The 27,832-nt window shown below is 48.1% G+C and overlaps 1 protein-coding gene across 1 annotated transcript in view; it reads left to right on the top strand.

Annotated features, from left to right (window-relative positions):
- Nucleotides 1–27,832, top strand: part of CD58 (CD58 molecule) — a 31,434-nt gene continuing 3,602 nt past the window's right edge. The window contains exons 1-4 of the mRNA XM_037500150.2: nt 1–95; nt 17,524–17,838; nt 22,937–23,197; nt 25,717–25,776. Coding sequence (XP_037356047.2) covers nt 47–95; nt 17,524–17,838; nt 22,937–23,197; nt 25,717–25,776 — 685 coding nt within the window. The 5' untranslated portion in view covers nt 1–46. The remainder of the gene's footprint in view (nt 96–17,523; nt 17,839–22,936; nt 23,198–25,716; nt 25,777–27,832) is intronic.

Raw genomic sequence — 27,832 nt, 5'->3', positions numbered from 1 at the left:
GGCGGCTGCTCGGCCTCCGAAGCGCCCAGCGGGCCCCGGCCGCGTGATGACTCCCCTGAGCCCCGCGGGGGTCCTCTGCCTGCTGCCCCTGCTCGGTGAGTGCCCCCCCCCCACGCCGCCCGCCGCGGGTCTGGGGTGCCGCGCCCGGGGCGAAGGTCGGGTGGACGGGCGGGGCCCTAGGAACGGTGAGGTCGGCGCTGATGAGGGGCGCGGGGTGGGGTGAGGACTCGCGCGGGCCAGCTGTCCCGGGAAAGGGGTCACTGCACCCCTCCCTTGGGGCGCGGGGGGAACTTCTCCCGGGGCGCCTGGATCTGGCTGGGGAAGAAGTGGGGGCTCAGCGCGCTCCCCCGCGGGGCTCATCTCTCTCTCGGGGCCTCCAAAGCCCCAGGCGGCATCCAGGCTCCCGCCCCGCGCAGCGATCCCGGAAAGTTGTGGCTTTTTTCTGAAATTCAGTTACTTCTCGGCCTTCCGAGCCGCCCTGGCCTTGAACTTGGGCTCCCAGGACCGCGCTTCGCCGCCCTCGGGCTCGCCCCGCCCACGCCTTGGGCGTGGAACCCCCCTCCGGGGTGGGGGCGCCCCTTCTCCTCTGCGGTTGCTGGGCTGGCTCGCAAGTGGGGGTGGGTGGCCTGTGCGCCCCGGCTGGCCGGCGTGGGGTGGGAAGCCAGCGCCGGCGGGGGACCCAGTCAGCGCAGTGAGGGCGCGTTCCCCGCCCTTTGGTCTTAAAGGAATGAACCAGTGTCTAGAGCCGCCTGGTTCCCTTTCTAGCTTCAGGAAACAAGCAGCACAGCCCCGGACATGGGTGTCTTTGCCTTGGTTTGGACCTCCTCACCCTCCCCAACACCTCCAGTCTGGGGGCAAGTCACTGTCAACCCCTGGAGAGCAGCCCCCCTAACTCATTCTTCCTTTGGGTGGTGCGTGGGGGCGAGGCCTGCTGGGAGCCCTTGGTACCATCTGCCAGATCCACATTCCACTCCAGTCTTCAGGCTTTTCTGAGTCACTGCCCTTTGCATTCTCCCAGGTGTAGGACCTGGGGGAGGGTTTGGGGAAGGCTCAAAGGTTCCACAGTGTCAGGTACAGAAGTGTAGGAAGAGGGATTTAAAGAAGCACCAAAGCCCTGGGCCTGCAGAGGAGGAGAGCCTTGTCTTTTGTGAAATCAGGCGTCCTCTGTGAGGCAAAGCCTTCCAGGGAGGGAGGGTGGTGGAACCTGGCTTCCTAGGAGGGAGGTGCTGGAGCTGCAGTCATGTGGGAAGAGATCCCAGGAGGAGGAAGCCAGGCAAGGAAGCCAGGGAGCAAGAGTTTACAGGTGAACTTGGGCAATGAATGGTCCCTCCTCCGTGTCCCCCAGGGACACTGGACACACACTCCAGGTGTGCCGAGGGCAGTTTCTGAGGGCGCCCTTTCTGGGAGAGAAAGGATAATAGTGTCCGTAAGAATTCATACAACTGTGAACATCAGTTGCTCAACAAATACTGAGCATCAGCTGTGTGGGGGGCACTGTACAAGGCCTGAGCACACAGCAGGGCACAACACTCCCTGCTCAGGGGCTGGGGGAGGGGGAGACAGTGAAAAAGAGCAAATAGAGAAATGTGGGGTGATGGCACAGCGCACAGTTACTAATACAGAGATTAGGAAAGCAGAGAGGAGGGGGAGCCGTTAATATTTCTTTTTAAATTTTCACAACTTTGGAACACTCAAAAGCGTTAGAACAGTAAAAATAGTACAATGGACACCACACACCTCTCGTCAATTTCACCACAATGGTTGACTTCTCCCTTTATAGATTCCAGCCCACACTCAGACGCATGCACTTAAATGGGTTATTTTTTGCAAAACCTTTTGAGAGATGCAAACCTCATGACGACCTGCCCCTGAATGATCCGGCTTGTCTTCTAAGACACTGCATCTCGGTGAGCCCCAGAGCCTGGTCAGCAAACACAGCCTTGTCCTGGGCTGCTTTCTGGCAGCGTCAGATCTGGGTCAGCACTTCATCTGGTGGTGGAACCTCTTTCGGCCCCTTGCATCTACGACTTTGCTTTTTACTTTATGGCTGCTGTTCTCGAGGGTTCCGACCCGTTGTTTTACAGAATATGCCTTGATTTGGACTGTCTACCTTTTGGTGATGATTGGGTTCTGGTGAAAACGTGGTTGTCGGGCAGGATTCTCTGTAGCTGTGTCCTGGTCTGCTCTGCGCAGCTCATCAGGCAGCAAACTCGCCCCATTGGTCCCACCGTGGAGGTGTGAGCTTCTATGACTTGGTGAATGTGAGGGGCCGACAGATTTCTCACTTTAGAGGCACCTTTTCCGCTTTGTAAATAAGTAATTGCCTAAGTGACACTTTGAGATTGTGTGGATATCTTGTTCCCGGACTGTCTTTCCTCTAATCTTTTAGCATCCATTGATTTCACATCCAAGTCCATAATCACTAAAATATTTGTAGATGATAACAATTTTCTAGCCCTGTTGTTTTTTTTTTTTTTTTTTTTAAATAGAGGCATGTTTTATTTATTTATTTGTTTGTTTGTTTTTTTTTTTTTTTGTTTATACATGCACTGGGCATAGTCAGAAGCGCGGGAGGGTGAGAGAATTCACCAGAGCCAGAGCGGGGAGCAGAGCAGGCAGAAGGACCGAAGTACACTGCTGAGGGGAGCAGCGGGCGGCAGGAGAGGTCTGCGCGCCATGTGGGACCCTCCTCCGGTGGCCGGGGAGCAGCCGGGGATCGAACCGGCGCCGCAGAGGGCGCGGGCAGATTCGCAACCCAGCGCTCAACCGCTGCGCCACCGGGGCGGCCCGTCCTGTTGTTTTTTTTTATTTAAAGATTTATTTAGGGCCTCCTCTGGTGGTGCAGCGGTTGAGCGCTGGGCTGCGAAGCTGCCCACAGCCTCTGCAGCACCGGTTGGATCCCCGGCTGCCGGCAAGGGTCCCACATGGCATGCAGACCTCTCCTGCCGCGTCCGCTGCTCCCCTCAGCAGTGTATTTTGTCGGTCTGCCTGTTCTGCTCCCCGCTCTGGCTCTGGTGAATTCCCTCACCCTCCCACGCTTCTGACTATACCCAGTGCTTAAATAAATAAATAAATAAATGTGGGGGGGAGTGAGAGGATCCGCCAGAGACAGAGTGGGGAACAGAACAGGCAGACTCACTGAAATGCACTGCTGAGGGGAGCAGCGGCGAGTCAGGAGAGGTCTGCTGCACCTTGTGGGTATCTCCCTGGCTGGGGATCGAACACATGCTGCAGTGGCTGTGGATCGCTTCATAGGTTGTGTTCCAAACCCTTGGGCCACCAGGGAGGCCCTCCCCCCCCCTTTTTTTTTAAAGTATTGATATTCTTTAACAATGAAAAGCTTTTTGTTATTTTTTTAAAGATATATTTTATTTATATATGATATACGAGCTGTGGTGTAGGTTAGAGGTGTGGGGGGTGAGAGGATTCACCATTGACAGAGTGGGGAGCAGAACAGGCAGATCCCCTGAAATACACAGCTGAGGGGAGCAGCGGGTAAGACAGGAGAGGTCTGCTGCGCCGTGTGGGTCAGCTCCTCAAACTCCTGCTGCAGTGGCTGCGGATTGCTTCATAGTGCTGAGACTTAATCCCTTGCGCCACCAGGGAGAGCCACTTTTTGTGATTTTTAGTAAGAGTGGACTCATGGGTGTTTGAAGATGGCCCTCTTGTCATTCTCTGTTCTGATGCACAGTGATAACAGATTTGGGATCCTCTTCAGACTCCAGTGAGTGTCCACTTGCCCTGTTTCCATCAGATCCCGAGCACTTCTTACTCTCTGCCCAAACAATGCTTCACACCCATTTTGTCCCCTTCCTGCTTCTTCCTTGGAACCATTAGACGTCTGTCTCCTGTGGCTGCTAGTGAGGGGGGTAGAATCGAGGCTACCATTTTCAGAGCTAGGAAACAAAGCATTCACTGAGGCATGAGCTCGCCCTGAGATGGCTGGGCCTCATCCACTCTTTGGTTCTTCTTCCTCTTCCTCCATTTGATATTTGGGTCTCCCTTGACCCCATTCTTGCTACATTCTTAGTAGCATCACCACAATTTCCTACTCTACATTAAGCACGAGATGCTTTCACAACTGTTCCACCCATACCGCTGCCTCACACAGGCTTACTCAACACAATTCAAGGTTTCTTTGGACTCTTTATTTTTCTTCATTTGCCAGTGAATGAAGATTTATAGTACCTTTAAATTCTAAAGTGACTTGAAGTCCCTTTTTCCCTATTTGTGTGGTTATGGCATGATTTGATAGAGAATTACATCACTTTGTTTCTGTTTCTATTCACTTGTAGGGTTTTCCCCAATTATTTAATATTTAAGTATATAAAAGATGGACGTGGCTCAAATCAAACTGACATGAAAAGAGACACACCCTGGCCTCTACTAACAAAGCAAGTGTTTTATTTATCGTAGTTTTTTTTTTTTTTTTGTGGGACCCTCACCGGCGGCCCGGGAACGAACTGGCGCTGCAGAGGCTGCGGGCAGCCTGGCAGCCCAGCACTCAACCGCTGCGCCACCGGGGGAGGCCCTTATTTATTTTAATTTTATCCTTCTTGCTTCTTTGCATGTAAACAGTATGCTTTACTTCTCACATGCTTTCTGAAAGAACAAGTTACATGTTCTGTGTGCTTTTTATATCTTGATTTTCTCACTTATGGCCTGGATTATCCCTCAATACCAGTTCATTGCAATCACCCTCTTTATTTATTTATTTATTTATTTATTCATTCATTCATTTATTTATTTATTTTCCAGCTACACCTTGATGAGGAGATACGATGTTTCACTTAACCACTCTCTGTGGTTAGCATTTTGTATCCTGCCAGGAGCCTGTCTTTCAAAGTTAAGAATAGACATGAGGAATTGAGCAGATGTTCAAGGGACTATCTGGGGGAGCAGCAAGGCCCCGGAAATGGGCTGGGAGAACTTAAGGAACTTCATGGCCCCATTGTGCTTCAGAACAGTCGGAAATGACGTCAGAGTGGCCAGGGCAGGATCCTAGAGATAAAGTATTGTGGGTCTTTCAAAAGACTTTCACTTCTTTACTCCCCGTGAAATGGAAGGTTCTAGAGGGTTTCGAGCAGCAGTGGAATTATGATGACAGACGTATTTGAAAGAATTATTCTAGCTCTCTGGTGGAGAATTGGTGGAGGATTTCAAAGGGAAAAGGGAGAGACCAGTTAGAAGATTCGGGAATAATGTACTTAAGATGTGTCTGGCGGGGCGGGTGGTAGTAGGGGTAGTGGGAAGTCCCTGCATCTGCTTTGAAGTGAGAGGACGATGAGACACTGGGCTCTTTCTTGGTAGAATAACAGGTGCTGAGCAAGGAGCGAACTCAGAAATAGGAACTATTAAATCACTTAGCTCATTTCAGTAGCGTCTAGCTTATTCTGCTGCTGTTGACCTTTTCTAGATCCTTAATCTTGCCGGCTCTCTCCCCAACGAGACGTAGGAACCAAGTCACTTACTTCTTTGTATTTTTTTTTTTTGACATTTATTTTTTCTTTCTTTCCACATGTGCATGTTCCACTCACCCTCCACACATGCCACTTTTTCAAAGATTCCATCCATTGATTTGTTTGTGTTTTTAAACAAGACTGTTAAATCTGCCCATGAGCTGTTGAAGTATTTGCCAAGCCTGTCTCCATTTTAAGTTATTAAGTCTTCTCACATTACTATGTGAGACTTGTTCCTAGGCTTTGCTGCAATTGAAACTCTGTGGGTGTGTGTTTTAATTTAAGAAAGAGAATCCAAGACAAAGTAGTATTGCATATCCTATGGGAACACTAGACCCAGTTTTATAATGGGGTGTAAATAAATAATAATTTCTGCCATGAATTAAGCACATATGCTGTGCTAGGAGCTATACTTAGTAGGTTAGATTTTTGTTTTCATTTAATTGTCACACCAGTTTTATTATGTAGGAGCTGTGATGAGGAGAACTAAACTCAGGGTAAGTATTGTGTCCACGTTCATGCAGAACCAGTTACAGAGCATGTGAGGAACCAGACAGCCCGTCTGTCTCACGCCCATGCCTTTCCAGGCAATGTGCCATGAGCAACTTTTTTAAAGATTGAGGTAGGTGGGGCCTCCCTGGTGGCTGAGAGGTTAAAATCTCAGCACTATCAGGCTATTACCAGCCACTGTGGCAGGAGTTTGATCCCCAGCCAGGGAGCTGACCCACATGGCACAGCAGACCTCTCCTGTCTTACCTGCTGCTCCCCTCAGCAGTGTATTTCAGTGGATCTGCCTGTTCTGCTTCCCACTCTGTCTCTGGTGAATTCTCTCACCCCCCAAAACTCTGGCCTACACCCCAGTTCTTATATACATAAATAAATAAAATAAATCTTAAAAAAAAAAAGATTGGTGCAGCCATACTTCATCTCTTGTATAAGGCATGTGCTTTGTTCAGTGTGGTTTTGCCAAATTTCATGAAATTGTGTAGGCCAGCACAGTTACCAGTCACCTAAGGTCCTATTCAGTATCATCATCTACAATAGGGGAAAACCTTTTGGGGGCCATAGATTTCAGAAGTGGGTTTATTTACATATTTATTTCCTACCATTTTGCCATAGTTATACTCACTGTCTACCCACATAATTTTGCATAACCCCAGAAGCTTAATAGTTACTAAAATTAACAATAACCTCATCATTTCATCTGACTTCTACCCTGATTGAAGATTCTTATTGTCACAAGAATGTCTTTAAAAAAAAACAAAAACCACCAGGATCTAATTCAGTTTCATGCATTGCATTTGTTGTGTTTTAGGTTTAATTTCTACAATTATCTTTCAGAAATTTTGAAAGACATTAGTACCACTTTTAAAGAACCAGATCTAGGAATTTGTTTTATTGCCTTCATTTTCACTCTAGTGCTGCTCTTCTTTTTTAAAGATTTATTTATTAATAAATAAATAGTAAATAAACTGTACCCCAAGAACTGGGGTACAGGCCAGAGGTGTGGGGGGTGAGAGGATTCACCAGAGACAGAGTGGGGAACAGAACAGGCAGATCGACTGAAATACACTGCTGAGGGGAGCAGCGGGCGAGACAGGAGAGGTCTGCTGTGCCATGTGGGTAGCTCCATGGCTGGGGATTGAACTCATGCTGCAGTGGCTGTGGATAGCTTGATAGATTGCTTCTTAACCTCCTGTGCCATTGGGGAGGCCCCTAGTGCTTCTTTCATAAGTGCAGGCTTTGAGAGGAGGCATTAATCTCTCTGTGTAAGAGCAGAAAGCTTTCTGCACAGGTCAGCCCTCTCTGAGTCGTCTGTCTTTTGGCTCTTCCTTCTCTAGTGCTAAGGCTTTTTGAAGCTGGCTTGAAGCCACAGCCCGAGATCCCAACATAAATCAAATCAAATGGAGCTCAGGATTGAAACTGAAACCAGGAAGCCTTTTATTATTTGCTCCCAGAGGGACTGATAGAAGTAAACTACAAGACAGCAGAGGATCCCAGAAAAGAGCTTTAGCCACCTAGTAGCTCCTCTTTGGAGGTAACATTTGGTGCCGTCCACCAGCCTCAAAGGAGAATTTCTCCAGTTACTGCAGAGATGTGGGGTCCTCTCTGTTGGTCTCTTTCCCTTGTTAGCCCTCTCTCGTGCGCCCTTTGACCTCGCCTCCTCAGCCTTGTCAGCCCTCTCTCATGCGCCCTTTGACCTCGACGCCTCAGCCTTATGATGCCGTGTGTGCCTCGCCTACTGACAAGGAACCCAATGAGTGAGGGGCCTCTTGTCTGGGTCATAGAAATCCGTTCCTGTGCCCCCACAGAAACCCTTAGTTCTCCTTTGTGACCTTGATCTGTTGTCCCCACCAAGTATCCATCTGAGGGGACCAAATTATTTGATAGGCTTGTTCTCGGGAAATGAACCCTTGTTGGGTCCCGTCGACCTTTGCTTCCTTTTCATAATGTTCCCCAAAATGTCTGTGAAGATCAGTGTCTGAATTTCCATCACACTCACTGGTGTGTAGTTTTCTTGGATGTTTTCTGGTTTATCAGTTAAATACTATGGGAAAAATGAAGCTTAACATACACATTCAGAAAATAATAATTCAGATTAATGAATAATAAGATTGTGCCATAAATTTGTTACAGTAGAGTTTCTCAATTGTAAACTGGAAAACAAGAGGGATTGTAAAGAAATTTAATTTTTTTTAAAGAGTTATTTATGCACAGAAGAACTGGAGTACAGGCCAAAGGTGCAGAGGTTGAGAGAATTTACCAGAGACTGAGTGGGGAACAGAACAGGCAGACTGACTGAAACACACTGCTGAAGGGAGCAGCGGGCGAGACAGGGGAGGTCTGCTGCGCCATGTGGCTCAGCTCCCTGATCTAACTCAGGCCATAGTGGTGACAGCGAACTCAGGCCATAGTGGCGACAACCCTGAGACTAACCCCTCGGCCACCAGGGAGGCCCTATAAAGAAATTTTAAATGAAATGGTCCATAGTGAATTGAAATACCTTGAACCAGACTTTGGAGAATAGATTTTAAGAGACCCACAGAATCCTAAATATTCTAGTAAGACTGACCCCAAAGCATCCCGTGGGTCTCAGGTATATGCTGTCAAGACAAGACTTGCCTAAGGCAAATGTGGTTCTGAACATGAGGGCATGTGGGAATCTTGGAAGCACAATCTAGAACATAATATGAAACAGGTGAATTCATTTTAATATCTTATTTTATTTAATTTTTTCCTTTGCCGTGTGGTTGATATAAAAATACTGTGGGATTTTCGATTCCCTTTTTCATACAAAAGTTTGAGTCTGGTGTGTGATCTGCTCTCCCCACAAATCTCGGTCGGGACTACCCTCCCTAGGCACTCGTGGGTGTGGTTGGCTGGTGGCTACTGAACAGAGGGAGACGCTTGGAAAGGGGAAGAACATTAAACACGGGAACAAGGGGTGAGAAGGTGGCCTTTTCAGCATAATGGGAGACGGGAAACCTCTAAAGGAGCTTGATTTAGAGACTCAACACCTTAATCCTGGATGAGCTCAAGCTGGAGTCTAGGAGCATCTTGACAGTGGAAAGCTTCTAGGGGGTTCTGACTCCAGCTGGGAGTCAGGTGGTTGCAGCTTCAGTTTAAAATAGGAGACAGGGAGGTGGCGATGGTGTAGCCCCAGTAAGTTTCTGTCTTGAGCAACTGTAGAAATGGACATCCCTGGCTGGGACGGGGGAATGATGGAGCCACTAGGGAAGTCGGCCGAGACATCTTACCCCCTGGTGGCGTAGACTCTGGGGCCGGCTGCCCGTGTCGGACACCAGCTCTGTCCCCATCCAGCAGTGACCCCGGTGGGCCTCAGAACCCGCTGAGCCCCAGTCTCCTCATCTGTAACCTGTGGTTCTTACTCTATGGGATGATCTTCTTCATATTTTCAAGCCCAACTTTCCCTTTTTCCAGGACCCACTTACATTGTTGTAGAAATAAATTCTACTTTTTACCCAGGCAGAGGAAGAACAAGTGGTACTTCAGGAATGGTGAGGTCAGGAGAAGTTTTATTACTCATGCAGGAGGTCCCAGACCTGGGTAGTCCCATAAGGTCTGAGCACCTGTTTAAAGACCAAGGGTTTCCTTTCATACACAACCGTGTCCATATCTGTTACATGGATAGCATCGTTTTTCAGCAGGCACAACCTTTTGGGGCAAAGTCCCCGGAAAAGGGGGGCGGGGCAAGGCAAGGGGGGAAAGATGCAGGCATTCGGGGATGGCCTGGAGAGACAGACCAGCTTGACTGGCTGCCCCACCTTGTAGATAAGAGTGCTGAGGCCCTGGCCATGAATCTTGAAAGGGAAGGAGCTGTATGTAGTAAGTAAGCAAACTTGTTGATGATGCCTGTGTTGGAGTGTTCATTGCACCTGAGCTGAAAGTTCTGCCAGAATCTTTATTATATTCATTTGCTCAATAATACATTTTCGCTTCAACATGAGCACCCCTCCTTGAGTACTCACCCCCCATATTCTACTTCATTTTTCTTACCAACGGTTAACAGCTGTTCCTCCCTTCACTGTCACACAGACTCCCAAGAGGAGCCAGATTTGTCTGTTCTGTCCATCGCGGCTGCTTGTTACAGTGCCTGAGCCATAGGACAGACTCAATAAATATTTGTGACTAATAAGTGAATAGTAAGATCGACCTCACCGAGTTGAGGATTAAATGAGGCTGTCTCTCTACTCATCTGTCTGTCATTTTATTTCTGTCTGTCATTTTATTTCTGTCTGTCATTTTATTTATCCACCTTTGGAAGTATCTACCTCTTGGGACAAGTCCCTGGCGTGTAGTAAGTGCTCAGCCACATCTGTGCTCCTGCCACTGTTGTTAGATACTGTTGGGGCTCAGCAGGCCCAGGCTCATATGGGTGGGGTTTATTAAGAGCTGGGTTCCAGAAATAAACTGCCCTGAACTTCCTGAAATGGAAGACTATGTTTTGTTCATTACTATCTGCAAACCCAGTGAGCATATTTCTTACCCCTATCCTGGGTTATAGGGTCTGACTAATTACGTATCAAATAGGACAGAGTTTGTGGTCTCAGCATGGCCTAGACATTTTAAGAGAGCACTGCCGGCTCCTCTGTAAAAATGCACTTAGTTGAAACTCTTCCCCAGATGCCACCACCCCTGGGAGCATCATTGAAAGAACTGAGATGCAGGGAGAGGCAAAGGTTGTGGTCTCAAGTCCACTGCTGGGGGAGAAGCCCACCTGCTCGTGGGTTTTGGGTACAAAAATGCCACAGGGCCTGGCTGTGTCCAGGCTTCAAGTGAATCACCGTTAGGGTTCAGTTGTACGGGGAAATCCCAAGAATTATGTTAGTTGTGAACTGAAACTTTCAGGGGATTTTTTTCCTTTATTCATCTCTTGAATTTTTAGTCCAACTGCTAACTCTGCCGGCCATGTGCAATTTTAATACTATTTAGAGAGAGAAAGTATTTTTTTCTCTGGTTTCTAAAATAAAAAAGGAAAGGATGGTTTGTTGGAGCATTGGTTAGTCCTAACTAAGACTTGCCCTCCCTGCACAAGGCGTGAGCTTCAAAGAGTGAGCTTGGGCTCCTTGGGGGAGCAGCCTGTGCCCTTTAGTTTCTCCGTGGAACCTAGGCAGGTGCAAAGGGGAAGCAGGGGCCATTGCAAAAGGCATGGGCGGCCTGGACGGCCAGCAGACCCTCCTCGGGGGCAGGCCGCAGTGGGTGGGGAGGGAAGGGCTGTGTTTTGACTTCATCTGAGGGGTTCCAGGCCGATGCACTCTGCTACAGCTAAACTCTGCCACCTTTCCTTGCTGAGTCAGGGGCTTTCCATCAGCTTCTAGAGCAGTTGGAGGTCTCGAAGCTCAGGGCAGGAGCAGCTAGCAAGGGTCAGGAAGCCCTGGCTTTTTACACTGCCCTTAATTGTATGTAAATCCAGTAAATTAATTCACTTCACAAATTGCTTGCTGAGTGGCCTTCATGTGCTGGAATGTGGGGTACAGCGCAGAACCAGAAGGGACCCGTGTTTGTCTGGAGAGATAGCTTGACTGGGACTGCCCTCAGTTCAGAAAGAAATTAGTTGCCAACTTCTAAGAATCAAGCTTTCTCAATACACTGTAGCGCAATACATGTAGCATGGAAAGGTGACAAGTTGTGGCAGTTTCCACGTGTCCACATGGGCAGGAGCCTCTTCTGTACCTGAGGAGCCTTTCCCTGGAGAGGAGCTCAGGTCACCAAAATACCACAGTCCCCACACTTGGCCCCCGGGGGCACCACCGCTGGCCACATTGCTGTGCCCTCCCTCAGTGCCTCCTGAGCTGCTGCCATCCAGAGTTCTCACAGCCCTCTTGGGAACTCATGTGCTAGGCTTTCTTAAACCTTCTTGTTTTTCTCTTTTTGTCTCTTTTTTTAATTTTGTTTTTTGCTCTGGCTTTTCTTTCTCCCTTGCATGAAGTCTTTCTGCCACTCCCCTCTCTTTTCACATCTCACATTTTACTTGCCATCATGTATGACAAGTACAGACTTGCAGGCCTTGCTTTCAACTAGTGTCTCATTTCTTTTTTTTTCCAAATGTTCACCAGCACTTTTTGTTTAAAAAAAATTTATTTATTTATACAAGAACTGAGGTACAGGTCAGAGGTGCTGGAGGGTCAGAGAATTTACCAGAGAGAGCAGGGAGCAGAACAGGCAGATGGACCAAAGACACTGCTGAGGGGAGCAGCAGTGGTTGCTGCAGAGGCTGCAGACAGCTTCACAGCGCAGTGCTTAACCCGCTGCGCCACCAGGGAGGCCCTAGTGTCTCATTTCTTTTTGTAACATCTAAAGTTGCTTTAAAACCACCACCACCATCACCAAACTTGGGCTTGAATTTGCGCTCCCATGTGACATTTGGAGATTTGGCTTCCTTGATCTCTTGCTCAGTTAGATCTTTTCAGTTTCCTCATGGGTATGAAGAGGGGGTGAGGCTGGGGTGGGGATGGGGTGGGGCATAGACCCTGTTCTCACTGGACCTCTCCAGCCCTGACATTCAGTGATTTGGGGGCCAATGAGTTTGGTACCTTATCTCACACGCTCAGGGGTGTGCTTGACTCACAACTAGAGCCATTTCATGTTCATTCCCAACTTCAATTCTAGTACATTTAGAAATTGCAGCCTGAGAAATCCTGTGTCACGGCACTGCCTTAATATCCTTACACCTTGTAACAACATTCTGGAGTTAGACTGGGCTCAACTCTAGTGTGTGTGCCTCCAATTCCTCGTTTATAAAATAGGGTTAAAAATCAGTACTGCTTAATGGCTTTTAAGAGTGTTCACTGAGTCCATGTTGTAGACTTCTTCTAATGGCACCTAGCAGATAGTCAGTGTTTAGTTATTACTTAATACTTAAAAATAGCAGTTAATCTAAATCCCAGGATACAAAAAAAAAAACTGTGTAGAGGAATTTGTGACTGGGAATGTGGTTACCTTTTCATTAACCTGATAGGTATAGTCACCATATCTACCAAATAAAAAATCAGAAGATGGGCCTCCCCTGGTGGCGCAGGTGGTTGAGCACAGTGCTGTGAAGCTGTCTGCAGCCTCTGCAGTGCCTGTTCGATCCCGGCCGGCCGGTGAGGGTCCCACATGGCATGGCAGACCTCTCCGGCCTTGCCCGCTGCTCCCCTCAGCAGTGTATTTCAGTCAATCCACCTGTTCTGTTCCCCACTCTGTCTCTGGTGAATCCTCTCACCCTCCCTGCATCTGGCTTCTACTCCGGTTCTTGTATAAATAAATCTTAAAAATACATACATACATACATACATACATACATACATACATACATCAAAAATCAGAAGATAGCATCAAAATATTTGGGTTCCATTCCTCACATCAGGCTATATAAGAACTGTCAAAATAGGGGGTGATGATGTTTTGTAAGGACACTGCAAGAGGATATTTGAAATTGGAGCTCTTTTTAGACATGTGCTCGCTCTTTAGGTATTAGATGCCCTCACGGCTTTCAAAAGAAAATATTCCATCTTCTTTAAAACAAAGTAAACCTCCAGTAGTTACAAAAGGTTGGGACTAGCGTGGAGTCTCCCTTCAGGCAATCACAGATCCATTTTCCTCTTCCTCTATCTATCTCTGCTTTTAAAGAGTAAAAACTCATTGAAAGAAAAAGAGGGAAAGCTCTACTGAAAGCTGACGTCACGTCTGCCATTGTGCAAAGACTCTCAATCCTGTTCACTCCTCAGGAGGACCTTCTTCGGCGGCCGTTATGACTTCCACTTTACCGCTGAGGGAGCCAGTGTGGGAGACTTGACATCCACCCTGGTCCTATCTGGACCCTTTCCACTCTGGCCCCTGGCGTGGGAAGTCAGCATCCCTGGCTCCTGTACTGACCGCTCACTCTTCCAGCAAAGCGGCAGCTCTCTGCTGAGTTGACTTCTTCCTTTCACTGCTGCTTCCTTTGCTGCTGCTTGTTCATTCATTCATTCATTCATTCATTTTCATTGGAAATTAAATCAGCAGCTGACTTTAGGGTTCATCTTGGAAGTGAACAGGAAAGACTTGACTGTGAGTGATAGACGTAACTTCTACAAATATGGCACTTCCCAAACCAGAGTCCTCTCCCGTGAGCCCCAGATGGGACACGCAACAGCCCACCTACAAGCCCATTTGTATGTCTGACGGCTGTTCACACTTACGCTGTCCCAAACTAAAAGCCCTTCAGCCCACGCCTGGCCCCCCTCCAATTCCCTATCAGAGAGAATGGCACTATCACCCACCTTGGGGAACATTTGAATGCAGGCACCAAAAAATGTGTAACTGCAAGGAACTCTCAAATCTTAATAAGAAAAAGACAAGAAAAATAGAAAAAATGGCCAAGGAGATGAAAAGACAGTTTTCAGGAAAGAGCCCAACAATCAGCAACAACAGAGGCTTACGCTTCGAGAGGTCAGGGAAGTGCACATTCAAAAGCAGTGAAATGTCATTTATTACCCAGTAGTTTACACAGGCCCAGAGGAATCACTGAGTGTGGCAGGAGCCCAAGGGGCTCTAGATTGCAAAATCCTCTTTGGTGGCAGCTTCTGTTAAAATTTAAAAAAATCTTATTTGCCCATTGATTCAACCCCTGACCCTACTCTTGATTATTCTCCTTAGATAAGGAGCCATCAATCCCCATAGGCACGACAAGACGGTTATTGCTGTTCCTGCAGTCGAAGCAGCCAGCGGTGGAACCCGTGTGCTGCGCTGGTGGCACTCATCAGTTATAGTTCATTCATACCCTGGAATAACATGTCACCATTAAAAAGAATTAACACCGGCGGGTTTGGCCAGGCCTTTACGAGGAATTATCGATGAGAAAGGCAAGGCGCGAAGGAGTGTACTTAGAGCTCATTTTTGTTCAATGAACTGGCAGGTCCCCAACACACAGGCTTCACCCCGTGCACCTTTGCTCTCGACCCACAACGCCATCTCTGCCTTCACTCTTGCCCTGCTGGCCAGCCCAGAAGCCTCTCCGCCCCGTGTGTTCATTCACAAGACAGTTGGCGCCTCCACTCTGTGCTGGGCCCCTCGTCCAGGGCTGCTGCTCGGCTGCCTGCACACCCTTGTTCTGTACAGGGGAGGGTGGCCAGGCCCCCTGCGCAGCAGAGGAGGGTGCTGGGCTTCTGCTGCTGCCTCTTCATGAAGGCAGATGGTTCTAAAATCCTTGCAAAAGAGACAAATGGCGGAGATTTGCTTCTCATTTGAAATTGCTGAACACAATTTAAACACAATTGACTACAATAGGCCTAGTTAATGTTCTTGAATGTTCCTATACTTTTCAAATTAGCCCAGTTGCCAGTGGGCAAAACTTGCATGAGTTTGAATTTATCTTTAATGTCTTTGCCTTAACAACCGATCTTCTCACAATAACAGAGTCGGGTCTGGAGCTTATACCCACTTTGGGGTGTCAGGAATGTAGGGGTGGTAATAAAAGTGTAACACAGTCCCATCAATTGATGGGGTGGAGACAGGGAGGGGGCTCTAATTTGAGGTGTGAGTCAGCGTTTGTGGCTGTGAATATTCCCACCATGGTAAATTTCAAGCTATAAGACTTTGCTGAGTGGGGTGAGGACAAATTTATCATGGGCCCCTGAGAGGTGACTGATCCAGGCCCAACTCTCCGCTGTCCCTGGGCCTTGAGCACTTAGTCCTCCTCTGGCTTCGGTCATTGTTTCTGGTCTCAGCTGGTGGCAGCTCTCAGTCCTCCAAGAGAAAGCCTGGCTCGTCCCTCCCCTCAGCCCCCAGCCCAGCCACTGAATCCTTTGCTTTCTTCTCCGGTGTCTCTTGAGTCTGTCCGCTTGTCTGTCCCTCCTGCAGACACCCTCGTCCTGCCTGTGCAGTCCCGTCCACCACTCTCCCTGCCCCAGCACTGACCTCTTCTACTTTCTCTGGCTCCACACTTGCTCGTCTCAACCACTGTCTTCTGGGCAAACAGGCAGCAGACACTGAAATTAGGTCATGCTGTTACAGGGCAGGGAGAGAGACAACCGAGACCCCGCAAACCTGCCTGTTCTAAATAGGTTCTGCCATCCGCCGCATCAATACAAAGACATATGAGACTTTAATACAACTGTAAACATTATAGGAAAGGCAAAGAATCCAGTTTCTAAACCAAGCACCCAAAGTGACCCATCCCCTCGTGGGTAAAAGTCCACCCAAGCGGGATTGGCCCAGAGCAAGGCCCCAAAGCCTGCCCCAAGTCTAAAGCACCTTCCAGTGGGGACCCACAGAAAAGGATCATAAACTACCAGACAAGCCCGGAAGGAAAAGAGCAAAATCAACATCAAGACAAAAACCGCCACTGTCACCTCCCCACGAGTCTCTCACCCACATCTGTGTCACCCCGTCCACGACCAAAAGGCAAGCGCAGGTTCTTCACGGGTCTCTCAGCTCCGTGTGCCTCTTCCAGGTCTCCTTCTGGCTCCATCCTGCTCCTTCCTTCCTCAGTCTCAGCAGCTTCTCCTCTCCCTGCTCAGCTCCAGCCTGCATTTGGGTGGGGCAGGGAACCTGGAACTTACCCCTTTCCTGGGGACTCCCCTGTTACAATGCCAGTCTTGTGGAAAACCGTCCATGGTTTTCCTTTGCCATTAGGATAAGTCCCAGCCCCATCCGTATCTCACCAGATGCTCCCCAGCCCCCAGCTCACAGATGTCCGAGTTGGACCTTGTCGGTGTCATCCTCACCAGCAACCCTTGCTCCTGCATTCTGGCCATTATTTCAAAAGATTTATTTATGCATACAAGAGCAGGGTACAGGCCAGAGGTGTGGCGGGGGTGTGGGGCTCGAGAGGACTCACCAGAGACAGAGTGGAGAACAGAACAGGAAGACTGACCGAAATACACTGCTGAGGGGAGCAGCGGGGAGACAGGAGAGGTCTGCTGCGCCATGTGGGTCACCTCCCTGGTGGGGGATGGAACTCGTGCTGCAGTGGCTGCAGACAGCTTCACAGTGCTGCCTCTTAACCCCGTGAGCCAGCAGGGAGGGCCCCATTCTGGTCATTTGGAAAGACTTTTGCTTCCTCAGTCCCAAACTGTTTACTCAGGGACTGCCTTGGGAGGTGCTTCTTCCCTCTGTGTGACTGTCTCCTCTCCCTGCTGCCAGGGCTGGGCTGGCTAACTCCCTTCTTCAGTGATTTGTCGTCCTGGATCAGCCTGACTTCCCTGGAAGGCCCTTGGGTTGGAGGCTCCTGCGCCTGCTCTGAGTCCTCTCCCTCACCTGGGGTGCACGGGGCTCAGGACGGTGCCTGGCTTCTTGCTGCCTCGTTCCCAGTGTCGTCCCCAGCCCCTGACATAGCCGGGCTCCTTTAGCTGGATTCGTTCCAGTGTGGATTTCCGTGGCCCGAGTTCCCTTGTAAACAGTCAACTTCTACATGGTCATGTTTATCCTGCTTGCTCCCGGCTGTTTATCACTCTAGCACAGCACAAATAACAGATGCGTAATTTAACTTGTTTCTCCCTGAAAGAGCATCTTGGAAGATGCTTTTCGGTTTTCACTAAAATCATATGTTGCTTCCTAACCAATTTTTTTCCCCTCCTAGGTCTCATTGATTGTGAAGCCCAGCCCAAAAATGAGGATATATATGGAGGCATGAATCAGAATGTAACTTTCAGTACAGGAAAACCTGTGACCTCTAAAGATATCCTGTGGAAAAAAGGCAAGAATAAAGTCATCGAATGGGAGGAGAACCTTTACCCGGAGCCCAGATCTTTCCCGCCCTTTATAAACAGGACTCATTTAGACACCCACACCGGGAACCTCACCATCTTCAATGTCACGTCGTCAGACGAGGATGAGTATGAAGTGGAATACGGCGGTGTTAAGGGCAACACCAAGTTTACTCTAAAAGTGGTTGGTAAGTGTTGCATAATGGGGTTGTGCTTGAAACGACGAATTCCCAGCTGCTTGAAGAGACTGTTACAAATGAATGGCCACGAGGCGAGAACTGGCCATCCTATGGGTCAGGCATGTGTCCACTTTCTGGCCTGCGGGAGCCACTCCAGTCCCTTGTCACCTTCTGGGTGAGCAAAGGAAGTGACCAAGGGGGGAGGAACTGCACAGGGGGCAGAGCGATTGCAGCAGTGTCACTTGTCTTGCTCGGAATGTTCTGGAAAGAGCGGGAGTAGCAGCAGGGAACTCAGAGCTGAGCTCCCTGGACAGGAGGTGCTGTGGAGTTCCTGCTGGCCCCGGCAGCCCCAGCCGAGGTGGGTTCTTGTCCTCTTGGGTCACTTTGCACTGGACCTGGAGCCAGGACACAGCCTCCCCCTACCCCCAGCTGAAGCCTGGGGTCCTCCTTCCTGTGCCCACGTAGGTCCTTCCTATTCAGCCGTCGGGCTGCAGCGCTCCTAGATCGCCTGGCGCTGCCTCTTCACCCTTTCTGCCAGTCACACGCCACCGTTCTTGGTGTATTAATAGTATTGAAACCAAAGTCCTTTCTAGTATCCTGGTTCCTCAGTCCTTGCTCCCCCATCCCGCAGTGGTCTTGTCCCCCAATCTACCTGGAGTCTCCCCACAGACAGAACCTCGAACTTCACCAGTAATTCTGACTCCCCATTGTCTGAGGGTCAGGGGTCCCACTCCTCTGTGGGACGCCCCCCTGTTCTGCTGGGCCAACTCTGACGTTCCTGCCAACCCTGGTGTCCTCCCATCCCCTTGTGCCCCCCCCAGTGGGGTGCTCCCTCCTGGGCTCAGGCTGGTGCACAGGCACAGCTTACCTGCCGGGTTCTCCATCGCTTAGACGCACCTGACTCCATCTCCACCTGGCTGAGTCCGGCGCTCCCCTGTTCTGTGTTCACCACCCATGGCTGCCACAAAGCACGTCATCCCCGGGGTCCCCACACTTTAATTTCCAGGTCACCCACTTAATCTAATCAGGCCTGGCGTCCTCGCTCTCCCAGAGTCTTTATCTCCTCAGACCCTGAGCCCCTGGTCTCCACCTCCTTCGGCAGCTGCAGCTTTGCTGCCCGTGGGATGGTGAAGACGTGCCCTGAGGACAGCCCCGCACACGCCTCCCCCAAGGGCGGTGAGCCTGGGGGACTGTTTTCACCCCTGCTCCTCCGGCGCCCCCATTCTGACCAGCTCACTCCTCCCCTGGCCCGATCCTCCCCGCCCCTGTCCTCACCTCCGCTGTGCCAGGACATGACGCGGGTCAGTCTGTCCAGCTCCGCTTGTGATTCCCCGGGAGTGGGGCTCCTCCCCCAGAATACAAGCAGGGGGGACTGGGGGCCTCTCACAGCCCCCCTTCCTCAGCTACCCCCCACTTTCAGTCTTCATGCACAGAGCATCTTCGTGGCGCGTCTGCTCTGCTCCTTGAGCTGCTTCTCTCCCGTGGGCTGTTACCCCTCCACACGGGCACCCCACCGCCGCTGCGGTGCCAGTTCCCCTCGACCCCTCACTCATGAGTCCTGTGCCCCATTCTCCATGCATGTGCCCTGTGACCACTCATCAGCTTTTGCTACAGCCACTGGTCACTGCCCCTTGCACCTTGGCCTGTGCTCAACTTCTTGGACCTCACCCTGTGTGGTTTCCTTTTAATTCTCAGCGTCCTCAGCTTACTTTGCCTGTTCTCTCATCTCCCCAACCTCTTTTTTTTTTTTGGTTAAAGATTTATTTACTTATGCATACAAGAGCTGGGGCACAGGCCATAGATGCTGGAGGGTGAGAGGATTCACCAGAGGGAGAGCGGGGAACAGAACAGGCAGACTGACGAAATACACTGCTGAGGGGAGCAGTAGACGAGACAGGAGAGGTCTGCTGCACCATGTGGGTTTCTCCCTGGCGGGCCGGGGATCAAACTCTTGCTGCAGAGGCTTAGGATCGCTTCATTGTGCGGTGCTTAACCCCTTGTGCCACCAGGGAAGCCCCAACCCCAACCTCTTAACATTAGAGATGTGAAGGCTTATTAAGCCTTGGGCCTCTTGCCTCCTCTGCCTGCATTCATCCCCGGGGGTTGAGAACCTTCTGTGTTAGGGCTTCCGGTTACAGGTTAGGGTTACAGGTTACCATGACCTTCAGGTAGAGAGAAGTGTCGGTAGACGTAGACTTTTGGAATAAAAAGAATCAAATGGTGCTTCCAAGACAGTCAAGAAGATTGAGATTTTGGTTGTCGAGAAACATCTGATGATGCACAATTTCACACCTACGTACCAAAGTAGTTAGTTATGCTTTGTGTTTAGAAAAGCAGAAGGTGTGCTTCCTTCAGGGCATCTTAGCTCTTGTCTGAGTGATGTGGTAGTCTTCCGGAGACACCGGATCTAAGAGCAGAGCCTCAAAAGGGATGTTCTAAATGGGGATTTCCTGGCATCTTTTGAGAACACCCGAACTTCCTTCTGTGTTTAAACTGGCATGTGGCTTTCCTCCTTCCCCAAAATCCCCTTAGAATTTCCACCATTAATGTTTATTAATTCTTTCACATCCTCTGCCTTCTATAACATTCCACTTATAGAAGATGGTAATGTTCTATAAGTGGAATGGACTGCCCTGTCCTTAAAAGGTTTGAACTGCTATATGACTTTTTATTAAGTTAATAAAACAGGCACATATTTCTATAAAATATCATCAGATACCTATAAGAAATTCTCATTTCTTTTAGAGTAGTGAGCTGAATTCATGGATTAGAAGTGACTGAGTTATCTCAAGGATAAAGTGGACACATTTCTTACCAGTTTAAAGCTGCTTAAGATGCAGATGTAAGGAATATTTGTTAGAAGTAGCTCTGGTCAGTCCACGGGCAAGGGGAGAATGGTGGGCGAGCTCTGAGGTGTGGAAGCTCTGACCAGCGATGCGGGAAGGTCTGCATCCTTTTTGGCATAGGCTGGACCAGTCTTGCTGTCTGGCTGCGGTGGGGTGATGGCTGCCAGGTGAGCTTCTGTGTAGGGAGGGGGCTTCTAACAGCGTGGATGGTGAGAGTAGCACTTGCGCGTGTTGGCCCTTGCATTATCTTCACATTCCACTTGACCTTCATAATGATCTTATAAAGTTTTCCGTTACCTTTTACAGATGGAAATGAGACTTTAGCAATGAGTTTCTCCATCTGTAGAACAGGAACCCTTGGTTGGATGATTTCTTAAAAGGCTTTCAATTCCTAAGAGGGCTGTGGCCCAAGTCCATGCAGCAGGCCACACCTCCTGGCCCAAGTCCATGCAGCAGGCCACATATCTGAATTCCTGCCAGCAATTCTTCTCATCAAATCACAGCTTCTCCTGGGGAGCCTTGCGTTGCTCACCCCGTGCTCCGGTACAGCTAGCATTTGTTAAATCCTTATGCTGTACCAGGCACTGCATGCTAGTCTGTTATCTGTATGGACTTATTTACTCCTCACAGTCAATAAGGTGGATACTGTAGAGGAAGCCGAGGCTCGGGGTGATTAAGTAAGTTGTCTAAGATCAAGTGGCTTTTTGTAGCAAAGCTGGGAAGTGAAGCCAGGCAGTCAGGTTCCAAGTCCACACCCTTCACCACCATGCTTTTCCTTTTTTTAGAGCTGAGCTGATTGAAGAACTTATATTTCACAGAGTAATTTGAAGACTGCCCCCTTGAATTTACCCATTTGTCTGTTCATCCCTACATCTGTCTTCCTTACTGAGGAACCAACTCTTGGTCTTGTATTATGTCAGGTGCTGTAGTTAGGAGGTGAACGATACCTACTCTTCACCCTTCCCCCAAGATGCACTGTCCAGGGGATTTGGATGAACCTCTGTCTAGTTTAGAGAGTGTTTGATGAAAGGCTAGATGTTGACTGAACAATACCATAAACTAGAATCTAACCAAACACGTGGAGCACCCACGTCAGTCACCTGGGGCCCAGGAACCTGCATGTTTAACACACACCTCAGGTGAATCTTATGCAAATTAATATTTGAGAAATGCTTCTGTGGAACTTTCTAGTAAAGTAGAAAGCAGTTTCCGGCCCCTAGTTGCAGAAGCAGCTCATTCTTTTCTTGACTGTTCTGGAGACATGTGGGTTTCCTGGGAAGGGTCTCTGGGGGTATGGGAGAGGGAGGAGGGCTCTGAAGAGTCCAGGGAGGGGGGAGGGACTCCCCAATTTTGAGTTAATTAGAGCAACTTCTTATTCGATTGATATTTTGGTCTGCTGCTTAAGTTGTAACTTGGAGAAAGGTTTCCAATGCTTATGAAAGAACCGGAAATGCTCTTAACTGAAGGAAAACTTTAAAGCAGCATATAAGGAGTTATGTGAGCCAGATGAAACCTAAAATTGGAGGAAGCCCCAAGCACAAAAGGAAGTCACGTGTGACTGGGCCTCCAGCAAGGCTGGCCAGGCAGGTTATATGAGCGAGAAAGTTTGCAGAAGGAACAGATGTGAGAAAGAGGATTTGAGCATTTTTAATTCTTAGATTATTAATCAGAACTTAAGCATTCCTTTGTCTTAAGGAATATTGTTTTCAATGACAGTATAGCATTCCTTCATCTTGGTGAATCTTAATTTACTTTAATTACCTATTGAGTAGATATTTATGTGTATTGAAACTTACGGGGGGAGAGTAGAGCTGCGAGAAGACATATAAATCAACAAATAAGGAAGTAACCATTTCCTCTGTGTATGTTAAGTACCACCCACTTAGTGACGGCCATCACCCTCTACTCAAGCATGTGGATGTTTTTAGTTAAACATGAATATTGGAAATAGATGAAAAAGGAGAACACTGTCAACCCCTCCCTGCATGTCAGTTCCGATCAGAATTCGCTTGCTAAATGACTTTGCTGTGATCTTGTGAAAAATCTTTTGGCTTTCAGAGTTGGGGATAAGGGATTGGGGGCCTGTGTGTGTTCTGAATTTGAGCAGGTTGATCTGCCCCAGAATTCTTACCTGTGATGCTCTCGAAGGTGGTCTGCTTGTCTTTCCAAGCTCATAAAGAAGTTGGGAGCTCCTTGTGAATGTAGAGCTATGAGTTTGATTATTCCTCTTTGCTGTACTAAATATCGTGTTGTTTCTCCAGCACCTCTTCCACGTCTGACACTAAATTGTACACTGACTGATGAAGACATTATAATCTGGTGCGAATTCACGGAGCCTTACTACACTCATGAAAGCTTGGTAAACTACACGTGGCAGTGCACTGAAGCCCAGTGCGAAAGCAGTACACTACCACGTATGCTACGTTTGAAGAAGAATAATCTCCCAAAGAAAATAACCTGTGTCGCTACGAATCCAAAGTTTGAAGAGACATTACTGGTTGTCCCCTCAACCTGTTTACCAGGTAAACTTCTAAATGTGTCATGGTAGAGATAGTGCATCCAGGTGGGGTTCATGGACCAATGGAAATTTGTGGGTTTCGAACCCAGATGGAGTAGCTGGTAGACACTTCACAAATTGGAAATGTAGAATGAGTTTCAGTTTTCACAAATGCCCAGTTACAGAGAGAAAGTTACCATTTTTAAGCACTTTGACAAGCATCATCCAAATACATGTGTTGATTGGACCCTCACAAAACTATATGAGGGAGGTCCTAGTAAGTATCCCTGTTTTATATGGGAAACAGCACAGGGCCTGTAACTAGCTTGCCCAAGATTAGCCGCTGGTAAGCAGCAGAGCTCGGTTTTGAATTCATGCCATCTGGCTCTGGAATTCTTGCTTTTCACTATTCATAGCTCTTTACAGTGTTGTTCATTGTGTTCTTTTTCTTTTTTTTTTTTTAAGTTCTTTTCCTTCCAGGGAAGGAAATAGTAACTATTAACTCAGTTTCAGTTTCTTTTTCTTTTTTTTTTATTTAAGATTTTTTTATTTATATTTTAAAGATTTATTTTTATTTTTATTTATTTATATAAGCACTGGGCATAGTCAGAAGCAGGGGAGGGTGAGAGAATTCACCAGAGCCAGAGCGGGGAGCAGAGCAGGCAGACTGAAGTACACTGCTGAGGGGAGCAGCGGGCGGCAGGAGAGGTCTGCACACCATATGGGGCCCTCCTCCGGTGGCCGGGGAGCAGCCGGGGATCGAACCGGTGCTGCAGAGGCTGTGGGCAGCTTCGCAACCCAGCGCTCAACCGCTGCGCCACCGGGGAGGCCCAAGATTTATTTATTTTTTATAGAAGAACTGGGGTACAGGCCAGATGCACGGGAGGGTGAGAAGATTCACTGGAGACAGAGAGGGGAGCAGAAGAGGCAGACTGACGAAATACACTGCTGAGGGGAGCAACAGGCGAGACAGGAGAGGTCTGCCGTGCCATGTGGGATTCTCGCTTGCCAGCAGGGATCGAAACCGTGCTGCAGAGGCTGCAGACAGTTTCACAGTGCGGCGCTCAACCACCTGCACCAAAGGGGGGCCCCATTGTGTTCTTAAAAAGCGTACATTTGGGCCTCCCTTGTGGTGCTCAGGTTGAGTGCTGTGCTGTGAAGCTGTCTTCAGCCTCTGCAGTGTAGGTTCGATTCCCGGCCATCCAGGGAGATTCCCACATGGCACAGCAGACCTCTCCTGTCATACCCGCTGCTCCCCTCAGCAGTGTCTGGTACGTCTGCCTGTTCTGCTCCCCACTCTGTCTCTGGTGAATCTTCTCACCCTCTCGCGCCTCTGGCCTGTACCCCAGTGCTTGTATAAATAAATAAATCTTTAAAAAAAAAACATACATTTGATACATTCGGGGAGGCCCACCCCCAGTCAATAGCATGGCAGTCTCTTTCAGCTGGGTATAAGGGTGAGAGCTTGGTGTCTTGGCCTGCAGTGATGGTGTCAAAGAACGTTAGTCGAGATACCCATAGCATCTATTCAATAGGTTATTGAGAGCAGCTGTTAGGTGCTCTTAAGTGTATTAACTGGACAGAGGCTGACAGCTGCTTCATGAGCTGGGTATATTCATTAGTATTGTTTACAGTTATCACAGGAGGAAACTGAGGCAGTGGAGGTTGAAGCTATCCCTCAACTTTGTCGTCATGACTGAGCGAGACTGTGGGGACATGGCTTCTCACTGTGTCTGCTGCTTTATGACAGACACATTTGAGGCTCCTGAGGCGCTACTGCCAATTTACGCACCAAACATACAGGGCCTGGTTCTGCTTCCTCTGGAGGGTACGATGGCCAAAAATAAGACTTCTAGTGGAATATTTGCATCTGTTCATAAATAACACTGGGCCTGATGTGTAGTAACCTTGAGCAGATAAGTTTATTTAGAAATATCATCCATTCTCTTTATTCCCCGTCCTTATGGGCTACACAATCACTGTGAACATGGAATTACCAATATGGAGCCTTTGCGTCGCGGAAGCAGGTGTCTACCAGCCGCTGGGCACCACACTTACGGCCAGAAGTTAATGTAGAACTTTGTTTCGTGTGTTTCTGTTTAGAGACACCTGATTTTTGATTCATGAATGTCAAGCTCAGGGCACTGTTACTCCTGAATGAAGCTTGTCTAGCATTTTCTCTGAGAGGCACGTCACCGCCCCCTTGTACCTAGGGACACTGGCATGGGGGCCATGCAACAGTGAAATAACCAACAAAAAGGACAAAAATGTGAAAAACATAACCCTGAGTCAGATGTTTGTTACAGTATGAGAACTGAAGTCAGGTGGGCAGGCGATCCCAACCTCCACTGAGGATGTGGGCCTCAAGTTGCTCAGTTTTTCACTTCTCTGCTGCACATGTCTGCAAAGGAGCATGAAAGTGTTGATTTGGGGGAATAAATAGATTTCAGCAAGCAGGTAGATTACACATACAGAGGATCAATTGCATCTGGATTATTGATCAGTTCAGTTCAACCAATTGTATTTCCCTTTTTTTTTTTCCAGCACATTCAAGAGACAGGTGGCCTCTGGGTCTATCTATGCTAGTACCGCTACTACTTGCAGGTACGTGCACTCTCTTTAAAAAAAGAAAAAACTTTCAAATTTGATTTGGTTTTTCAAAGGGCAGTAAATAAATAGTTGGAATGGAAACAGTTTGAAGTTTTACACATTTCAAAGAAGGAAAACCTTTTGTATTTTACTGGAGTGTGCCAGTTCTTTGAAAAGATTCTGCACTAAGGGTAGAGTGAATCCTTAAGCCACTGAGAGCTTTCCATGGCCCAATGGACCTGCTTGCCAATGTGCCACAGCCATCTTCTGTCCATGGTTTGCTCCAACATACAGATGAATATCTCCTCTCTAAGTCAGATTTTGCAAATATCCCTTTCTCTTTTCACCCCATTGTCAAGAAATTCCCATGCCTTATATAGCCAAGGAGAAGGCCCCGGACAGGATACTGCTTTTGTTGAGTTGTGTGACTTGGAGTGGGCAGTAGTTAATTCTGGCATTACATGTGTTGCCTTCCTAAACCTCTGGGTCCCACAAAAGTCTTGGGCTAAACTGGAAAGCAATCCCTATGCCCTGGAGAACTGATGAACTTTTCCCAGCCCGATGACAAGGACACCCTTCTCTTGTCCCAAAAACTTCCATGTCAGCTTTCACAAAAGAAAACTTGTGAGACTAATTTCTCATTCCTACAGGGAAGGCTAAAGGGTAAGCTGTCCACAAGGTGTTGGCATTGCGGGTGCATGTCATTTCATATTTGTGTCTTGAACCAGGTTTGCAAACTGGATTTCAGTTTCCTTAGACTTGCACTGCTCAGTACAATAGGTGCTAGCAACAGGCAGTGATTTAAATATAAAATTTAATGAATTAAAATGAGATAAAAGTTAAACTTGAGTTCCTCAGTTGCACTAACCACCTTTCAAATGCTCAGGAGCTTGTGGCTACCATATTGGACACCCCAGATACAGAACTCCTCCATCTTTGCAAAAGTTTCTGTTAGTTATTGCTGATCTGGACTATTTGGGGAAGTGTTGGTTCTAGAATATGATTTCCCAGGAGTACCATTTCCATGACAGGTGCAAATATCATGAAGATCTCAAGAGCAATCAATAGATGTACCTCTGACAGGTTATAAAAAATCAGCTGAAGAAGTTTGGAGGCATCATAACCAAGGAGTAAAATTTTAGCAGAGTTCAAATGTTCTTTTTAAAAAGTTATTTTTTATCCCCAAATTAGAGATATGATAGTTAATCATCTCCTTAACAGATTGGTCCCCGGATACTGAAATCATTTCTACTCAGTATTACTGTGGAAAACTTGAACCTGAGGAAGATGGCACCGAGTATCCACAGAACTCCCCAAATTGACTGATTTAAGTTCAGTGGGGAGAAAGCTGCCACAGTGGACAGGACTGGTAGCACCATATAACCTGGAAAAATATTTGTTCTAAAAAAATCATTAGGCAACAGTCCTTCTGCCCACCTGTGCCTGTGCAGGTGCTTCTTTTTGCCAACTCTCTGTCCCTCTTCAGGGCAGCAGCCTTCCTGCCTGCCATTACCTGAACCTTGCTGGGGCTTCTCTTCACTGACCTCCCTCAGCGGAGACAGCTCTCCTCAAGGCCTCCCTCCTGCAGGCCCTCTCTTGGCAAATCCATCCCTTTCGGGGCCAGCTCTTTCTGCCTCTTTGTGTCTGTAGGTGTCCATTATTCTCTCCCCTTTTTTAATAAAAAAATGGAATTACCATATGACCCAGCAATTCCACTCCTAGGGATCTACCCAAAGGACACAAAAACGATTCAAAAAAATACCTGCACCCCTATGTTTATTGCAGCCCTATTTATAATAGGTAAAACCTGGAAACAACCCAAATACCCCCCAAATAGATGACTGGATCAAGAAGATGTGGTATATATACACAATGGAATACGATTCAGCAATCAAAAAAGATAAACTCATGTCATTCATAGCAACGTGGATAGAGCTAGAAGGAATTACGCTCAGGGAAATTAGAAGGAAAAAAAATTGGATGGTTTCACTTATAGGAGGAATATAGGGGAACCAAATAAGACATCAATGTAAAAAAATAGTAACAGTACAAAACACAACAAAGCGAAAAC

The sequence above is a fragment of the Talpa occidentalis genome, unplaced genomic scaffold (genome assembly GCF_014898055.3).
Source record: "Talpa occidentalis isolate TD23 unplaced genomic scaffold, MPIMG_talOcc4v2.1 talOcc4.9, whole genome shotgun sequence".
Taxonomy (NCBI): domain Eukaryota; kingdom Metazoa; phylum Chordata; class Mammalia; order Eulipotyphla; family Talpidae; genus Talpa; species Talpa occidentalis.
The sequence above is the reverse complement of the archived record's forward strand: the minus strand, read 5'-3'. Positions and strand labels throughout refer to the sequence as shown.